This window comes from Oxyura jamaicensis, chromosome 5, assembly GCF_011077185.1.
Source record: "Oxyura jamaicensis isolate SHBP4307 breed ruddy duck chromosome 5, BPBGC_Ojam_1.0, whole genome shotgun sequence".
Classification (NCBI taxonomy): domain Eukaryota; kingdom Metazoa; phylum Chordata; class Aves; order Anseriformes; family Anatidae; genus Oxyura; species Oxyura jamaicensis.
Window position 1 is genome coordinate 36,716,091 of NC_048897.1, and position 18,613 is coordinate 36,734,703.

The 18,613-nt window shown below is 40.2% G+C and overlaps 1 protein-coding gene across 3 annotated transcripts in view; it reads right to left on the reverse strand.

The window, feature by feature from the left end:
* Positions 1–16,065, reverse strand: part of PTPN21 (protein tyrosine phosphatase non-receptor type 21) — a 37,399-nt gene extending 21,334 nt beyond the window's left edge. Inside the window, exons 1-4 of one of the 3 annotated variants that reach the window (XM_035327253.1) lie at positions 15,612–16,065; positions 11,972–12,344; positions 2,978–3,147; positions 757–854 (exon numbers count right to left, since the gene is read on the reverse strand). In XM_035327253.1, the coding sequence (XP_035183144.1) occupies positions 757–854; positions 2,978–3,147; positions 11,972–12,151 (448 nt within the window). In that variant the 5' untranslated portion in view covers positions 12,152–12,344; positions 15,612–16,065. Of the gene's footprint in view, positions 1–756; positions 855–2,977; positions 3,148–11,971; positions 12,345–13,125; positions 13,260–15,611 lie in introns of those variants that run through there. The other 2 variants (XM_035327255.1, XM_035327254.1) reach the window with 2 other exon arrangements.
* Positions 16,066–18,613: the final 2,548 nt, after the last annotated feature.

The window sequence follows — 18,613 nt, forward strand, 5'->3', positions numbered from 1 at the left end:
AGCAGGGAACACCAGACATGATCAGAACCCACAGACTGAGGACTGCTGATTTTTTATGTACTTTATCCCCTTTGACCCTAATGAGGAAAAGTAGCCATTTTCATGGAGGTATCAGAGAAAGGGATCTTCAGGAAAGATTTGAACATAGGAATTGTTAACAGCCTTGTGTACTAACTTGAAATAATCTTTGGTTTGGGGACATTTGGGACAAGAAGTGGAGATACTAGCACTACACTACATTCAGATTTGCTTATTTATTAAAATATGTCCCTTTCTCTTGTGACAATGTCAGAATAAAGAGTCTTCACTGACACAGACAAAAGCTCTGCTGGTGTTAGCAGACAGGTAGAGCCCTTGCTCCCAAAGGAATTCAGATGTCCAAGTTAAACCCAACTCCTGAAAATACATGTTAGATACCTCGGTACACCTCTGAGGGCTGTGCAGAAATACCAGCAAGTGCTGGGCCACTGATCCCACTGCCCCCCTCCCCAGCCCACGCATTGGATGATGAAGTTCTAAGGAGCAAACCTTTCTTACCCTACTGAATGGAACTGCTGCTGTGTTTGTAAGGCTGCCAAGTGAAAACAAAAATGTGCTTCATAGACATGGAACGTATACTGGAAAGCAACTACCTCTTGCATTTTTATTACAGCAAGGAAAGGGCTCTATCAGCAATAATCAGAAAGCATGCAATAGAAAATACATCACCACATTTCCAAAGTAACACTGGCTAATTGGCATAATTGCCTTACTTACCTTGAACAGCTAAACCAGCCAAATGTATTGCTTGTTCTAGTGTGCAAGGAATGTTACCCTCCAAGATATCTTTCTTTAATTGCAAATAATACTGATACCTGCATGGAAAAAAAAAAAAAAAAGAGAGAAAAAGCTAATATTGGCTTCTTAATTTTAAGAGACTACAGATTAACATGCCTTCATTTCCAATTCCTGTCTGCATTCACTAGTCTCTGTGGAGGACTGTCTTCCTCATCATTCAGACCCAGTATTTTATCAACTTTTCTGTTCACTTGCCTGCTGCAGAATCCAATCCTGCTCTCTGTTAAGTCAAAGAATGTCCACAATTTCTATCTACTAGCATACCCTCACAAATTGTTTATTTTTGTCTTCCCTCTTTAATATCCTTATCATCTCTTCTTTATAATGTCCAGTGCACCGCTGCTGCATTTCTGCATTCCCTTCCAATAAATCGAATATGCACATCCCTTCCATCACAATAGTTACTTCCATTTCTGCATTACAACTCCTGGGTACTCACTTGCGAGGCACCACACTTTTTTTCCTTTAATCTGACCTTTTCCTGGGTCATATCTAGAACAGGCAAGCACTACTAAGCGTACCATTTGTCCAAAGCCTGAACCACTATTTTCTTTAATTCTTCTGGCCCTTTTGACCAACCATGGTGCACCCTATCTTAGCCAATATACGTTATCCCCAAAAACCTCAAGACTCACAAATGCCAGTACAGCCACACAGATTTGGCCAAGAAGGACATTTGTCTTCTGTAGGTCTAGTTTCAAAAGCTTCTTAACTTCCTCATATTGTATAGTAACTATTGTGAAGTAAAGCTTTAACACTTGAGAACACAGAAGCACATGCCACTCACATTTTGATCATTAGAGGCCAAAAGACAGATCTCTTCCTTCACTAAACCGTTAAATTCTGTAACATTTTATAAATATTGTTTATACTTTTCCTGGCTCCTACTTCAAAAAAGCACTATGCCACATGACACCAGATTATATCCTTATATAAAACACACAAAAATAGGTGGAACCAAACCCAGGCCTTAAAAAAAAAAAAAAAAAAAAAAAAAAGGTCACAGTACATCAAGGCACTTGGGAAAATAAATCTTCACCAGTCAAAACATAGAATATAGGCTCTTTCTATAGGACAGCTATTGAAAGCAGACATACAGACGAAGGATCTTGACACTACCTGACAAGAGTGCAAATACCAGCTCTTTTGTTTGTGATGCTTCCTCTTCCTGGTACACACTAAATGTACCATTTGCTTAAAGATGCTCAATTTCATTTATATTGAAAAGGTCTGGAAAAAAAAACCCTCAATACACAGACTTCTCTGAAACTAATCCAGATTCTCACTATTGTAAATTAAAGCAAGTGCCATCCTCTAGGACATGAGTGCAAGGCTGCCATGTAAACTCTTGCAAACACACTGCAAAATTGCTGTTAAAGCTCCAGCATAATCACCACATTCTTTGAATAAATGCCAGAGAAGAATAATAAAGGTTTTTCAGGCAATGTTTGTAATCTAGTTACTGGTTTAATGCTCAGTTGTCTGTTAAAAATAATAATGAAATCAGAACAACTACGGACTTTAAGCCACTAGAAGTCCATGTATAGGCCCGTAGGAATATTTGGCTAGTACACATGCTCAGCTTGACACTTCCTCTGCAGTTAGCACCATTTGTGTGATGTTCTCCAGATTCACAGTACAAATGGATACATGATAGCAAAGCTAATATCCATCTTTGTTGCCCAGTGAAAGTCAAAAATCATAAATTTAGGCTTAGCCAGAAGTTCGCCAATACAGTTGGTAAGTTCCAGAAAGTACTGAGAGTAAAATAAGGAAAAGATCTGCATGTCCTTTCCACGTGATGGACTTCCCCCCAAACCAGTGCATTGCTCTTCAGAACAAAGAGAGAGACTGACATGAAGGGACTAAAACAGTTAAAAAACTGACCAGGCAAGTATTCCTACTATCAAGAACAGGTTTGAATAGATTCCTAAGACCACTGAAAAGTTCACTCTTTGCTTAGTTTATAACATTTTAAAAATTCAAAAGGGAAATAAACATACAATTGGAACATAAATACTGCCTAAAGTAATAATTTCTGTATCTAGAAAGGTTGGGCAGGGGAAGCAGACAATTCGTACATGAACTATACATTTTAGAATGCTGAAAACAAAATTACAGGAACGTGTAAGAAGTTTACCTGGTAATCTCCTGCTGAAGCTGAGAGACAGTAGGCACATAGAACACTACTCCAAAATACACAGTGGGCTCCAAGGCATATTTGTCCAGCTGCTTTTTCAGAGGCTTGTCCAAATCTACCCATCTGCGCTGGTTCTGCTTGTTGTAATACCACAGACTGAAATACGTAATCTGAAAGAGAGGCATTTTGGTGATGAAACAAAGTTAAATACATAAATGTGTTAGATAAAATACATTGCTAGAAATAAAAACTTTAAAACACCAAGGCTGTAGGTTATTGAAAACTTAGAGAACCGGAGAGCCATTTAATATCAAAACCAGGTGTTACTTCCAGATAAACAATCCATGTGTGCACAGGCCCATCCCTAAAATACTACCAAAACTGGTCTTTCATTTGCAAGCAGTCCCTGCCCCAGCTGGGGCAGCTCACAGATGTTAGCAGTAAGCATCCATGTGGAACAGGGAAATTGAGGGAAGCGAGGAAGACAAACAGCATAAACACACAGGGAGAGTAGACTATGGCTTGTCTGACGAACCAGATGCTGAAGGACAAAAGGGCACAGGAAAAGTGGTCAGTCAAAGACAAGGTCATTAAAGCACACGTATGGGTACGGTTCATCCCACTGAGCAAGAAAATGTGCACCTAAAGCAGCGATCTACCTTGCTTGAACAGACAACTCTTGCCCACCCAAAGACATGGACACAAATTGCAGCATGAGCTGGAACAGACTGCCCTGAGCAGCTGAGGGATGTCCTTCCCTGGGATGTGAGCAGGCAACTTCCTGAGCACCACAATCTACCTTTGATTACGCAACACAATCTGCTTTGAAAGGGAGTTGGACCAGACTATGTAAGTGATTTTTGTTTTTTCAATGCTTAAGAAAAACTAAATTAAAATGATCATTACAATCTAATTGCAGAATCAATACGAAGAAGATAAAAAAAAAAGTTAGAATGAAAGCTCCTTTGTAACCTTAATTGAGATTCCTTCTGCAAGTTGTAAGACAACTCTGGTCCCACTTGATAAAAACACAGGCTGTAATACAAGCACTGAGTTAAGTTAGAACTGTTCATAGAAGAGTGGCAGCTTTTCAGTGCAGTGAAAGATGTGTGGAGCAAAGATATTCTGAGAGATGGGAAACAGTTTCATGGCTACAAAAGTTTAAAAACCACCACAGAGCAGCAGATTCCATTCCCATGTCAGAAACAGTTCTCTTGCAAAGCAGATTCCTTAAGATGTTAAAATTCTAACAGTAGTGCCACAGAAACTCTACTCCATAAAGGCATGCTTGTAAAAAAGGTGTATTTCTCTTTCATTAGAAGACTTCTCACTTGTCACTGCAGACACGCATAGGAGCCAAAGTGAGGCTGTAGTTCTGATGCTGTGTAAACCCCAAGTGCTAAGGATGTAGTTTAAACACAAAGCAAGAGGGTCAGTGAACAAGAGGTCCACCAGCAAAACCAGCTAAAGCTGAACCATCCACCACGAGCTGCTGGACCTCCCTGGCTAGGAAGAGCTGAAAAAAGCAAGCCCACTGTGCAGGCCCAGCAGGTGGGTAACTGAGGGCCAGACCCAAAACCTCAACCGCAGCCTCCGGGTGCGAGCGGAAGCCAAGCAGACACCGAAGCCAAATGGTAACAGGACCTACAGAAGCACGCCATCAAAGCTGAAAGATTTCTATAAAAACTACCAGGTGAAAACTTCTGGAAACCAGCTAAACATTTAGAAGCTACCCTCAGAGTAAGTTTCAGCTGCAGCCCTGGTGTATTTCAGCCTCAAAGAAACACCCATTTGGAACAGAAAGGAAAGGAGAGGATGAGCACAACGTCTGATAACAGCACTGCTGTTTCATACTCTCCGAATCAAGATACTCCTGCTTCTACAACCTCAAGTTTAAACTGAATGTACAACTTATTTTTAAGCAATGACGATTGCTTGTGCTGGTCCATTTCTGTAAAATACTGACCTTACCTACACGCAGAACTGAGTTGTTACTGGCACCAGACTAAGGAAAATGTTTCCGCATTTTAAATCATACTCTGGAATCCAGCATATCTTTAAACAAGATTTTTCTGTCATGGTATTTTCCCTTAAAAACTCCTCCAGTTTGGATTATCAAAAATAAATAAAATAAAAGCCAAGGTAAACACCGTGGCCCAAAACCCGTCTTATGACTTGTATGCAAACCTTTCATTTGACTTCAAGGGCAGAACTTGATCCTGTGAATTTTCAGAGGAACTCAGGCATGCTGGAATACTTGCACTGATTAAAATAGAATCCATTTTTATTCATTGCTAAAACATTTTATTAGTAGTAGCACAGGACAACACCCAATTCTAGCAAAGAATGTAATGACACAATTCCTAAAATATGTTAAGCTGTTAAGATTAACACTATTTTGAGGTTCATTTATTTTAGCGACTTATTCATCACCCAACCCCTTTGAAGAAAGTCAAATATAAATAAAAGGGACTTACCATTTCTGCTGCTGCTTTCTATCTAGCTGTCTTCTGCCACTACAGACAGCAACGTTAAGCCTTTCTGTATAATATTTCAAGAGTTACCAAGAACACAAAATTGAGAGAAGCCTGACATGCAGGCACAGCGTGCAGGGCCGCAGGTTGGTGGGGGGGGAGATGCCCCCACAGTCATCCCCACCAGACTATGAGCAGCTCCATCAGCCACGCTGCCACACAACTGCACCACCACAGGAGACCATTCGGTCTTTCTGCTGAATGTCTGAGGGAAACCTGAGAAATGAGGCTGTCGAGTCTCCAGAAGAAACGAGGGTAAAATCTTAGTGTTATCCCCAGTCGCTGGATCGCACGGTAGAGGGGAGGCAGAGCCAGGCTCTTCTGGGGAAGGACTTCCAGTGAAGGGTGCTGCAGTGGTGGGATGCAGCGGGCACAAGGTGCAGTGTGGGACATCCCCATCAGATCAGGAAAGAAATTTCACAATGAGATAGCCAAGCACTGCAATAGGCAGCCCAAAGACATGTCCAATCTCCATCCTCAGAGAACTCAAACTCACCCTGAACCACCTGGTCCAAGCTGGCCCCTCTGTGAGCAAAGGGTGGGACACACAGCCCTCCGAGGTTCCTCCTGACCCGAGCCATTAGGGGATTTTGTCAGTACAGAACCAGTGCAGAGAAAGGAACAACCTACTGAACATGTCTTGCATGTAAATAACATATTTCTTTAAAATTGTGTGTTACCCTTCAGCAACACTTAAAAAGAAAAAGAGCTTTAAATACTTACATTCTCACATTTCCACATCAGTATTGAGCACACTTTGTTATTGTTCAACCATTTTATAATTTGAAATGGAATCAGTGACAGAGCCCTTCTTCCCTGTACCAACAGCCTGGTATTAGTTAGCTATAATTAGCCGCTGTATTTAATTTTATTTTCCTTAAAATGGACCGGTCTCATCCCTAACATCATTCCACTCCGTTTGGCTCTAATCTAAACATCATTTATACCTATCTGTTATTCTGTTCAGCACCTTAACAAAGTTTTAATAAAGAATCTCAGCATCTATTTTGGTCACAACTTACAATATCTAGAAAAGAAATCTGACAAATGCGTATGTCAGATATCGAGTGTGGAATACTCTCACTTGAACTTAACAGCACCTGTTATCATCCCCAGATCTGATTGTGCCTCTGGCCTGCAGCAGCACAACACATCAGGAAAATATATCCTCTGGGATTTTGAGACAACACTACTACTGCCATCTTTTACACGATTATTCTCTAGAGATTCTCAGATTAAGAAAAAAAAAAAAAAAAAAAAAACTTTTGTATTTTTTTTTCCCCTTCCTTACATTGGTACAAACAAGTAAAACAAGCCCTAAGACTTTCCTGAAGAGAATGCCAAAAACAGTCTCATTACTGAACATAAGCACTGCAGCCAGAGTTAAAAATCCCAGTTAGCCCACGGACTCCACTGAGTCTCGCTTTATCATATGCTTGGATACAAAACAGCCCCTGCCATCAGAGTATCGCAGCTTAAGTGAACTGCTTTCAGAAGAGCTGGGTCAATAATCTTGTACTATGCACCACGGCCAGATGCCAGGTGAGAGCTTTACTCTATGTCCAACGTTAAAAACTACAGAAGGAGACAAAAGGCCCTAGAAAATCTCCAGAAACTTTCCTCTTATCACAGCAGACAACCCCCTCCATAAATCTTCCCAATCCTTAGTGGAGAAAGGTTTTGGAGCAGCCTGCACTGGCCAGCGCACAAGATCCAAGACTTCTTGGAAGCAGTGGAAAAAGAAACCTCCAGGTCTTGCCACGTACCTGCCACTGAACGGAAAGTCGTACCCCTTACAAACCTGCTCACTGGCCTCATTGAAAAAAAACAACACACAATAAACTCTTTTTCCCATCTTGAAGCTACTCACTTCAGGGCACTTTGGCTTACCCTATCTTCATTGTTCTGACAGGATTTTCAACTGGAGCTGCCCGTAGGGAGGATTCAGCAGGTAGCTAGAAGTCCACCTGAAGCCTTTGCACTTTCACACAGCAAACCTCTTCTCCAGCACAGCCTGCCCCAGCCCTCGCAACGACTGCTCCAAACCGTATAGGAGTAGTCAAGAGAAAATCACAAATGCTATTTAAACAAAGCAGCTGCCAATTACAGCTTAAATCAATATTGCAGGGATAAGAAATTAAGAAAAAAATAATCATTTTTTAAATGAATACTTTGCAAGGTAATCTGCCATACTAATTTACTCAAATTAAAACACTGCAAAAATCACAACACAATGTGTTTTTACCCCCTTCAAATAACTTGAATAAACGGATTTCCTCTGACAGGCAAGGCAGGTTTTACTCATCAGTATGTTAAACAAAAATAAATTGCCTAATCTACAAGCTAAAGAGCAAAACCTACCTAGCGTATACAAGACATTTTATCCCATCAAGGCACATTTTCATCTCTTGGAGAAACAGGCCAGCTTTCAATCAACATGGTCCGAAAACTTAGAAACGTACTTTTTTTTCTGTAAATCATGTTACTTTTTTCCACCTCTGAGAAGGATGGTCTCACATACCTGCTGGTGACTCATACCCCATGCCGCGCTGATGTTAAAGCAAGTATCGCATTCGCATGCACTGGATCCTGAAATCGTCATTGCTTTACAAGTGGGAAAAGCAAAATTTCAAAGTAGTCTAAAAATACTAAACAATAAACTAACATGCCTACTTCAGAAATAACAGAAACCTTTACTATCAAAACTAGTAAAAAACGATACTGCTATTCACAGAGATTGAGACAGGGAAAAAATACATTTAAGTGGTATATTCCAATCTGACCCCACTTTATTACAAAGCTACAGAGCTCAGGGGTAACATTTCCTAATTGCCACTAAGGCTTTCATGGAAAAAGAAAAAATGATTTTGTGGTGCTCAGAGTAATAAGCTAGACTGAACATAAAGTTATACCTGAATGTATGGATTTTTTTCCTTCAGAAAAAGGAAGAACTAAAGTAATAGGACTGAAGGCAAGTGCTGATTTTTTTTAGCAATCTGACTGCCAATCCTTCTTGTCCTCTAAATTACGATTTCAGCACATTTAAAATTAATACATGTTTCAGATGGAGTCAATTTTGTTTTGCAAGGAATTTGTTTTTTTTATAAATGAGATTACACACTGAAGGCTTGTGTTTTATCTGCATTCCTCCGTGATCATTTTTCTTCCTTTCCTACTGCTAAGCAGCCATTAACAGTTCAACAATCAGCCCTTCTTGCTTTATTTCTCTAAGCATTAGCCAAAATTTTGTCAACCTCAGATACAAGCCATAAACATTATTATGTCAGTGACCGCTCCATCACTACTTGGCCCAACTTTTATTTGCCAGCCAATATGCTTACTAATACATACACATGCAAGAGTATTTATGGTTGTATTTGGTTTTATTTTGAAAACACTGTTTACCTAAGTAAACACTCATTTAATAAACCACCACACTGAATTAAAGGTATTTTTCTGTGTTTTCTCCAAACAAGAGCTGATACTTTGGACTTCAGAGCAAAGTGTTACAGAACACTGAAGCACTGTTTCAGAACTTCCAAGTTATTTGGAGTCTGGATAACCTTGATTCAGGCTTTGCCATTCCTGTCCAAAACAAACACAGGAATTTGCATAGACACCACACATACTTCACAAAGAAGTTCCCTACCTTCTTTTTATATAATTAATTCTTGTACTGGTGTACTCTCTACCACACATCTGCACTTAAGTCAGGTTCTGCTTCCATGCACTAGCAGAATTGGCCCCTTTATTCTGGTATAGAAGTGTTATTAGAAAACAGAATAAAAAGAAGATCCAGCAAGAGAGGTAAATCAGTTGTAACATCTCCTGCCAAATATCTAGAGATGCCTACCTGTATTAACGTTTAAAAAACATTTTTATATTTTCAAGTACCTGATTTGTATAGTCATGCCCTAAATGCAACATGTGCAGTGCTATACATACTTTTCAAGCTGGTTAACAATCAGAGCTCACAGCGCTTTTTTAAAACTTGCAATTCCAGAACAGTTTTCTGCAATAAATACACAGCTTTTTGTATAAATCAAGTTTGCTTGTGGTCCTCTCACAGGATAGAAGACGGGCTGTGCTACAAAGAGTCAGTAACTTATGTTCCCTCACCTTCTGTCCTCTTACCCCAGTTCCTCAGTTTGAGAGGGCTGGATTACATACCCATTGCTGATGAGTCACATTCTGGGAATACCAGATATTCTTCTTAGTTTAATGCACTCATTTTACTTTTCTGCAAAGCTTGCCATTCAGTAACAAAATTGACAACATACTTAGACTTTCTGAACTTGGAAATCAAGAAGTATTACTTGGAAAACAGAAAGAAAAAAAGTGTTTAGCTACTCACAGCATAAGTTGAAGACTACTATTTAAAATAAAGTGAGATCTGTTAAAACAAGTATTTTAAAATTTGTTACAGCACTAAGAATAAGCCACTCAATTCACCACCCAAACTCAGTGATTGCAGACTACACCAGCGAGAAAGAGACTTTTGTAAATTTTACCGTTCAATGTCTAAATAGGTACAGACTCCACTCATACCTCCTGCAATAAACTGCTCTGAGGGTGCATGGGAACTGCATAGCCCATATACAGTAATCTGAAACTGATGCCTTAGTTTTCTTAACTGAGTTAAATCTCAGTGCTTAAATAAACAGTCATATTTTCTTGTTTACCACTTTCAAGTCACATGTTAAAAGGTGTGTAATGCATTAACAATACAGAACATTTTATAGAAAGTACTTTGTATTTCACAGTATCGATAATACTGTTTTTGCAGTTGGAAGCAAATGCTAAGCAGTTTTTTCTTCCTGAAAACTTCATACTAAGCAAGTGGTCAGAAATGCTCCCGGTATCTGCTTGGCAAATCCGACTAAAGGCAAAACAACATTTCTTGAATGCAAGCTATGGAAAGTAATTTATATCCCTACTTTCCATTCCCTTTTATTGCAACACATTTTCCTGCCAAAATAATCCATGCAAGAATGCATGACCAAAAGAATCTGCTCAGAGTTCAGTAGTGTAGTGTCAACTCCCTTAGTTTGATATATGACCCTTAATTGAGAGAACTGCCAGCCAGCCCCCCCCCCCCCTTTTTTTTTTTTAAATCAGATTTTAGGAGTAGCTCCAGAGAAAGAGATAATGAAGAACTGTTGAAAAAAGCATGCATCTCCAATGCTTTGTAAATAGTTCAGTAAAAGCTGGCAGTCATTGTTCAGGAAGACAAAGCCTTCACATTTTGTAAACCAAATATAGTCAAGGTCTTTACCTTCTGTTGACTTACCAGCGACATCCAAAAATCAATAGATAAAATTGACATACTCCATTCAAACACAACTACTGAATTCTAGATACACCATACCCGATGTGTTCTAAGTAAATGCTAAGGCTATGAGAGTAGTTAGATTTTATGAGAGCAGTTAGATTTTCCCTTTTCTAGAAAGAGCAAGAAAACAAATGTAAAGTCACGCTGCTCTACGGAACCTTTCCTCAATAATTGTACAATTAAAGACAATTGTACAATTTGGACAATCTAGAAGAAAGCATACTGGAAGTGAGAACATACACAGTAAACAAACAGAGATGAACGGATTCACACCTTTTTCATTTATTTATAATTCTCCAAACAGGAAAAAAAAAAATAATCTGAAAACAACTGACTGTACAGAGCATTTCCTACTGCAGAATTCTACAGTAACGCATGCTGTGTACGGTAATAAATGCTTGCAGAATAATCACCAAATGTGTGGGAGAAGAGTAAATTTCAGTTGCAAAAGCATCCTTCAAAATACCTAGCAAGAAATTGTAGGGGGCGGAAGCTGTTATACAGATACATACAGATACAGATAGTGCAGACCACGTTTCTCCATGGGGACAGACATCTATAAATGACTATATGCTTGCTCAAAGGCACGGCCTGCAAACAAGTTTGCGGTAGGTATGTGAACGAACAACACAAGTAGTTTGTCACTGGTACCCATTTCACGTTTGTGCTTCAGGTTCTATTCGCAGTACTAATCCGTCAGAAATACAGGCACACAAACAGCAGTCTCTTTCATATCCTAATCTAAAAGTTGTCTCAAGTCTCTCAGTAATTCTTAACCATGTTGCTTAGGCAAAAATTAGGTGCTCAGATTTTATTTTTTTAAATGACATTTTCAGCATTGTCACGTTGAAAAACAACCACCAGTGTGGCTTTGTTTATCTTTCTAAACTGTTCACTGCCACTTCTCACATGTCGTTCCCTTGGGACCTACTCTAGCTCTGTAACATAAGTTTTGCAACTGTTCTGGACCAATCCATGTCCCTCTCAAGACCAGAATGTGAAGAAACAAGGGGTACAAGGTAAAGCTGTTGCAGTAAACAAACTGATTGCCCCGAACGGTAAGGATTCACCACACACGTCAGCTAACACCAGAGACAAAGGTATACCTTAACTTGACAGTTCTCTTACCTCACGCAATTCAAGCCTCTGAGCCACCGCTTCGAGACTTTCCTGGCCCGTGCTCTCCACAGATAGTGTAAACTCCACAAATTCATTGTTGAGCAGCTGGATCCGAGCCACCAAGCAACTCTTGCTGGATACTGTATAACGTCGAGTTCGTTTCAATTTTAACCCAAAAGGTAGAGGCATCTTCTTTTTCCACACTGATAGTTAGAGATAAAAAACTACCACCACCACGGACTTGAGAGAGAAAAAGTAGCGATCTCCTCTCAAAAAGTAAGGAGCTGTAAAGTCTCCAAAAATCAACCAGCAGCAGCAGTATCCATTAAAGACAAGCAAGTTTTCCACCAGGATACAAGTAGAGGGGGCATCCACTGGAATCCTAGTAAGGAGCAAAGAAGAAAGAAAACATACATGAATCAGAAAAAAAAAGACTGAAAGTGGAATGGAAACAAGGGAAAACAACAGGTATATATGTTTTTCAATCTAAATAGTCAGTCTACTTCTCCGAAATGCAGAGCTGTTATGTATTCAAATAATCAAGTAAGCACCAGAGTTTCTGTTTTTTCCACAGACTACAGCAGTCTTTGGCAAGTTTTGTTTTGAACTTGCAAGTAAATAATGAGTGTCAATTAAATGTGGATTAAACACCTTAAAATAGGAAGTATTTCTAAGTGGAATTGATATTTAAATTAAAGACCTCTAGAAAGTCCAAGTTACCAAAGGTACTAGTAATGTTGAAGAAAAAAAAAAAAACAGCAGCCCAGCATTATTTTCCAAGGAGCATGCAACCTCAGCCCCTATCTGTTGGATTAAGCACAAAACCAAGCCGCATAAATGATTACAGGAAAAAAAAAAAAAAAGAGAGAGAGAGAGAGAGAGAGAAGAAAGGCAGGAAAAGAGGTATTAAACCTCACACCTTAGCCATTTCCTACCAGACAATTAAAATCCAATTCCTCTAATTTTCCCTGAATTACAGCTAGCTGAACCATTATTGCTTATGCTAAACTGCTGTACCACGTCTGAGGTTACGGTTTGCCTCACCGACAGAGTACGCCAACTCTGAAAACAATTTATTTTCTAGTTTTTCCCTAAAAACACAAACAGGTAACGCACTTCTCCCAAGTGGAAAGGTTCCCCACCTTTTGCAAACACCCTCACACCTGCTCTCCTGTCAGCTCCATGCTGGGCACAGATCTCACCTTTCACCTCTCCCAAGCGCTTCCTTCCCGCTTGCACCCCCGATTAAGAAACACGTCGCTCTTACAGGTTTACACACCACGTGCACAAGGAAAACACGGGCTAAAACCAGTTTTTTCCCCAGAAGTAGGCACGTTCAGGGCGGCTGCCGCGGCCCGGCTGGGCGCTGGGGCTGCCACCGCACCACGCCAAGGCACTCCAGCCAGGCGGGGGGAGCCACGGCCGCCTTGGGGGGGGGGGGGTGCAAGGGGAAAAGCTCCCACAGCGACGAGCCCCGGGGCTCGGGGCGATGGCCCCCACGGGAAGATGGCCCACCCGGCCCCAGCCACCGGGACACAGCGGCTTTCAGCCCCAGCAGCCTCGCCCAGTGCCGGGCTGGGGCCGGTGCCGGGCTGAGGGCGCCCCCGCCGGAGCATTGCCAGGGCTCCGTGAGGGCCGCCTCTGGTGGCAGCGCCGCCTCGGAGATAAAAGCCGTCGTAATTGGAAAAAGACACAAAACAAAATGCTTTTTTTGTTTGTTTGTTTGTTTGTTTTCAGGCTGGTATGTTCGTAACGCATTTCAAAAGGCGTAGTTTGATTACTGAGGACTTTTCTCAGGTAAGGATAACGTGAATATATCCATTTGTTTGGGGTGGGGGGCTCACTAATCTTCCTAGCACACCTGATTTTAAACTCAGAGGTATAAACTATAAAAGATAGTCCCATAGCGTTTGCATATTTATGTGCATATCTAGAAATTTAATGGTATTCAACACAACTGCAGACTCTCTAGGTTGAAGCTCTCTCTCCAGACCCCATCCTCCCTTCTTTCACACACCACGGCCAAGAGGAAGGCGCTGGAGGCTGCAGGAGGAGGCAGCATGGCATTTGTCCTCAATGACACCTTTGCAGCTCAACTTCAAAGGATGACCAGAAGCAGACTTCATGGCCATGCTTCTAACAATCTGGAGGCAGTTTGCCACCGTACACAGTGCTCAGCCTCAACAGATACTATCTAAAATCTTAATTACAACTGATTGAATAATAATTAAAAAAATAACAATGCAAACACCACCAGATGTGTTTTTGGATGAGGCTACAGAACACATAACAACTGACAGCAACAAGTTTCCCCGAAAAAATTAGGGATACGCAAGTCTCCTCACTTGATTACTTGCTCTGCACACTGATCCTCCAAATCCAGCCCCCGAGAGCAGCATGCAGGGAATGCTCCACAGACAGAAGCTTTTAGTTTCCTGCCCACTGCCAGCAGAATCTCGCACTGGGTTTATTCCTGGCAGTGAAGCTTTTGGCTGACTGACCTTAGCTCACTTCCCCAGGGCCCATTTTCCAATACATTCTGTGCACAATTACGCACATTTTCTTTGGTGCTACAACAATGTGCGAAATCGATTTATTCTTCTTTTTGAAGGCTGCAATCACAAGTTCAGTGCTGTTTTAACCTCAATTTTACGTACTGAACATAAAAGACTTTGAAACTGTTATATCCCTATCAGGCCCTTAGAAAAGTACCCTAAGACCATGGAAAAAATATCAGGAAGCAGTGGCTGACCTGACAGGTAAAATACACAAGCCCCCTAAACGCTGACTTTAGGCAATCTGAGACTTTCAGTTATTTCTCTGTGCCCACAGGTAGCAATGCAAGCGTAGGGAGAAAGTTTAGATGCGAATTTTCAGAGCATGCCAAGCATGCTCAGCAATACTAGGTGCTCTCCTATTTGCTTTCTGTAATATTTTAAGTTAGGATACATCTGCATTGTTACAAAGCTACTTTAGAAAACAGGAACTACAGTCTGCCAGAAGTTGCAAGCCCAGTTGACTCTCTCTAAAATAACAAGCCTTTATTTAGCAAGCCTGGAATTTTCATGCAACAAGTAAAAATGTCTTTCATGGCCAAACTGTACATTTATATTTCAAGACAAACATAGTAGTTTTAAAAATGTTTTATATTAGAATTTCAGCAACATGCTCATGACTGAAGCACAATTACTGAGCGCTGTGGTATCTTTTCCCTTTACCTACATTTCCCACTTCCCATTTTCCCCTCAATAATTGGCATTTTACTCTTACAAGAATTTTCAAACAGCCTGCATGAATGACAGCATGTGAAATAAAACTGCAACATATTATGATAAAATAGGGTTCCTATTATTTCAAATGCTCAAAATCCATATATTTATTTCAGATATATTTGAGGAGCTAAAAATAAAATAAAATAAAAAGAATACTCCACCCTCCCCTTGTTTTACCAGTTAATCTTTGACATGACTTTTGGACTAAAAGAGCAGCAGTAAGTGCAGCAGATCTCAAACTTCCCCTGCCTCCAAAAGCACAGAGCTCTACAGCCTTCACTTTCCCAAAAGTAAATGCTTGAAACTCCTCAATCTTACAGTACACAGCACAGAAGATCGCCCGCTATGTTTTACTGTGCCTACTGTTTTCCCATTACCTTTTGCTGTGATCCAAAGGCACTGAGTCTCCTTTCACATACGTGTAGCTGAAGAAAAACCAGAGCGCTCTGAAACTTTTTCTTGTCGAGCCATCTCATCTGTATTCCTTGGAGACTGACTTACTGTGTTCCTCTCGTACAAAACAGCTGCTATCTCGGCTAACCCACCTTCTTCTCAGATCACTCATAGTGAAAACATTCCTCACTTCCTGTCTCAAAAAACTTGCTCTGGATATCATTCCACTGGGTTAAGAGCTGGGGGTGGAAGAAAATATTGCAACAAAATAAACCTGTGCCAGCCAGCTCCTCGGACAGCCTCTTTCATGCAATGATGTGTTGCGGGAGCACAAAATCGCGTTCTCTGGAATATTTTCAAATCGCCTGTCTCTGTGTGCCTGTGTGTGTGTGCATTTAATTTCTTTTCCTGGAGGCGTTCCCCTCGCTCTATCCATGCGGAAGGATACGCTGAAAGAATTAAAGCGAAGGCCCGTATGCTTGCAGCCCATTACCTCAGAGAGTTGGAATGCCTGGCAGGGAGAATGTCAGCAATGAACAGCTGCTTCGCTGGCTACAGGGGCATTACAGAAATAGGGGTTACAACAAATAGCAGGCAATCCTTGCTTTTTTAATCATATGATCATTTATTTTAAGCCTTTCCAATTAAGGCAAATCTCTTCCAAAAAAAAAAAAAAAAATCATTGGTCTTCTGTTGTTGTTGCTGTTTGTGTTTTTTGTTTGTGGTGTTTTGTTTTGTTTTGTTTTTTAAACACAGCTTGGAAATATTTTCAGGGTTTAATCCACATGTGCCATACTAAGTGACCTATGCACATACATTTATGTCTGCAGCTAAAAACAGAAGTCCTTGCAAAGTTTCAGCTGTTTGCAATATACACAGCAAGAATATGTAGACTAAAAGGCTAATCTATCAGCTCTTGCTCAGACACAAAAACTCCCAAAGGCGCCAGTAGAAATTATTAATAATAACTGCCTTATCAAGCATTAAGTGCATATTAATTCAGTAATATTTATAGTGTTTAACAAATGGAATCATCATGTAGGGGGCTATACCCTAGCCCTACATATCTATGTGGACCTGAAATAAAAAATGAGCAATTGTTGTATGCTATCTAGAATTTTAAGGTTCTTCACTTTGTGTGAGCCAGGCAAAAGTATATACAAACTTGAAACAGGTGAGGGATGAGGAAAAAAATAAAGCGAGTATGTGAATGCTGATTCACAACTGTAAAACTCAGAAAGTATTTTGGTAATGTAAAGCGAGCAAACATGCTACTCTCTGAGCAAGCCTAACTTGCAGATCTACTATGCAAACTATGTTAGTACAATGTTACTTGGGAGGACACTAATCTGAGATGAAATATGTAAGCAATTTTGTACTATGATGAATTCTTTTGAGTTATTTCTCTTAGACACAGCAGTTTTCTCTTAGAGACGACTCTGATCAGGGAAATATCTCTTTTTCCTCCCATACATGAACCATAGTTACAATGAACAGTCCAAGCCATAAAAAGAACTAATTCAGAGGAATCTTATATTGAGTAAAAGAAACTAACGTTGAGCTAAACTAAATGGATACCCTTTTCTAAAGTTATCCACTACAGGCCAGAACTTGCCTAAGAAAACTGGCCAATACAATGCATAACAAATTCAAGCCATGAAAATTCAGGGTAATAGAGGCAACTCCTATTTCTAAACAATTCACGCTGGAAACAATGTCTCAATGCTCTTATCTGTTCCATTTCCTATTCTAAATCTTGATCACACCCATTTCCTGCCTGATTCTCTGTCTGGAAGTTACATTTATTAGAGTTTTCTAACTTGGCATAGTTACTTCTTGCTGTATTTTCTCTTTTGCATTTACGTTGAAGAAGACGCACCGTCTTAAAGACAGGTAGGATACTACCGGTATGTTTCTCTAGAGTTTACATTTTCTCCTTTTGAAGCTCATCAAACCTTTATCAAACCTTTATTCCTGAACTCCATTTTTTAATTCTGTACTTTCTCCACTTTGCCCTTTCTGTCTCATGTTTTGCCCCATCAGCTCTCCATTACCTGCTTTGTTCCACCTTTTGAGACAAATGTGTACACCAAAACATGATGATCTCTTATAGAGATATCAATGAGACAGAGCCTGATTGCCTCAGGGCACTATACTGTGCTTCTTCTTCTCCCCTTCAATCCCTGGTCAACTTTCATGACGTGCATGGCTAGAAACACCCACATTCTTTTCTGTACTCATTTCTTTGCTCTCTTGTTGAACCTATGGGAGAAAGAGACATACTGTCCTACAGACAAATATTGCAGCCCTTGTTCTAAAGGAGACGGAAAAGTTTCTGCCTATTGGATTGAATAACACCTGCCCATAGTGGAACAGGGATAATCCCAGTTTGATCTTATTGACATCTTCCCTTGTGGATAGTTCTGATTTTTTTTCCATTCTGGTTCGAAGCCGTGATTGCAGTTGAGCATATCAGTCAACAGGGTGAAGGTTGATGCAAATATTCACCTTGGTCTGATTCCGGGAACTTTGCCCTAACTAAAAAGAAAGAGAGAAACTTGGAAGCGAGCCCAATAGGAAGCAGCATCAGCCACTCTCCAGGCAGAAAAGTGGTATGCATGTATTTTTTCCTCAGCCTAGTGGAGAATTATCCATTTGTGATGAAAATACAAGATAGTCCAGAAATGGTTCCCAGGAGATAAACTATTCCCAAAGGCTATTCCCAGGATGCTAAAACAATGAAGAATTCATGTAGAAAAATAATCTTAATTTACTCACTAGCCATGCAAACAGTCACTTCATGAACTGAAAAGACAGAATATGTCTGACTCTTCATGTGATTATTAAAGCTATTCTCTAAACAAATTCACTTTATTTATCACTTCTATGTTTTGGCTCTGTGAAACTTCCATGTTTTTCATCATTTCTTTTATTATTTGTACAAAAAATTAAGAGAACTTGGCCTTGATACATCATTACATGCTTC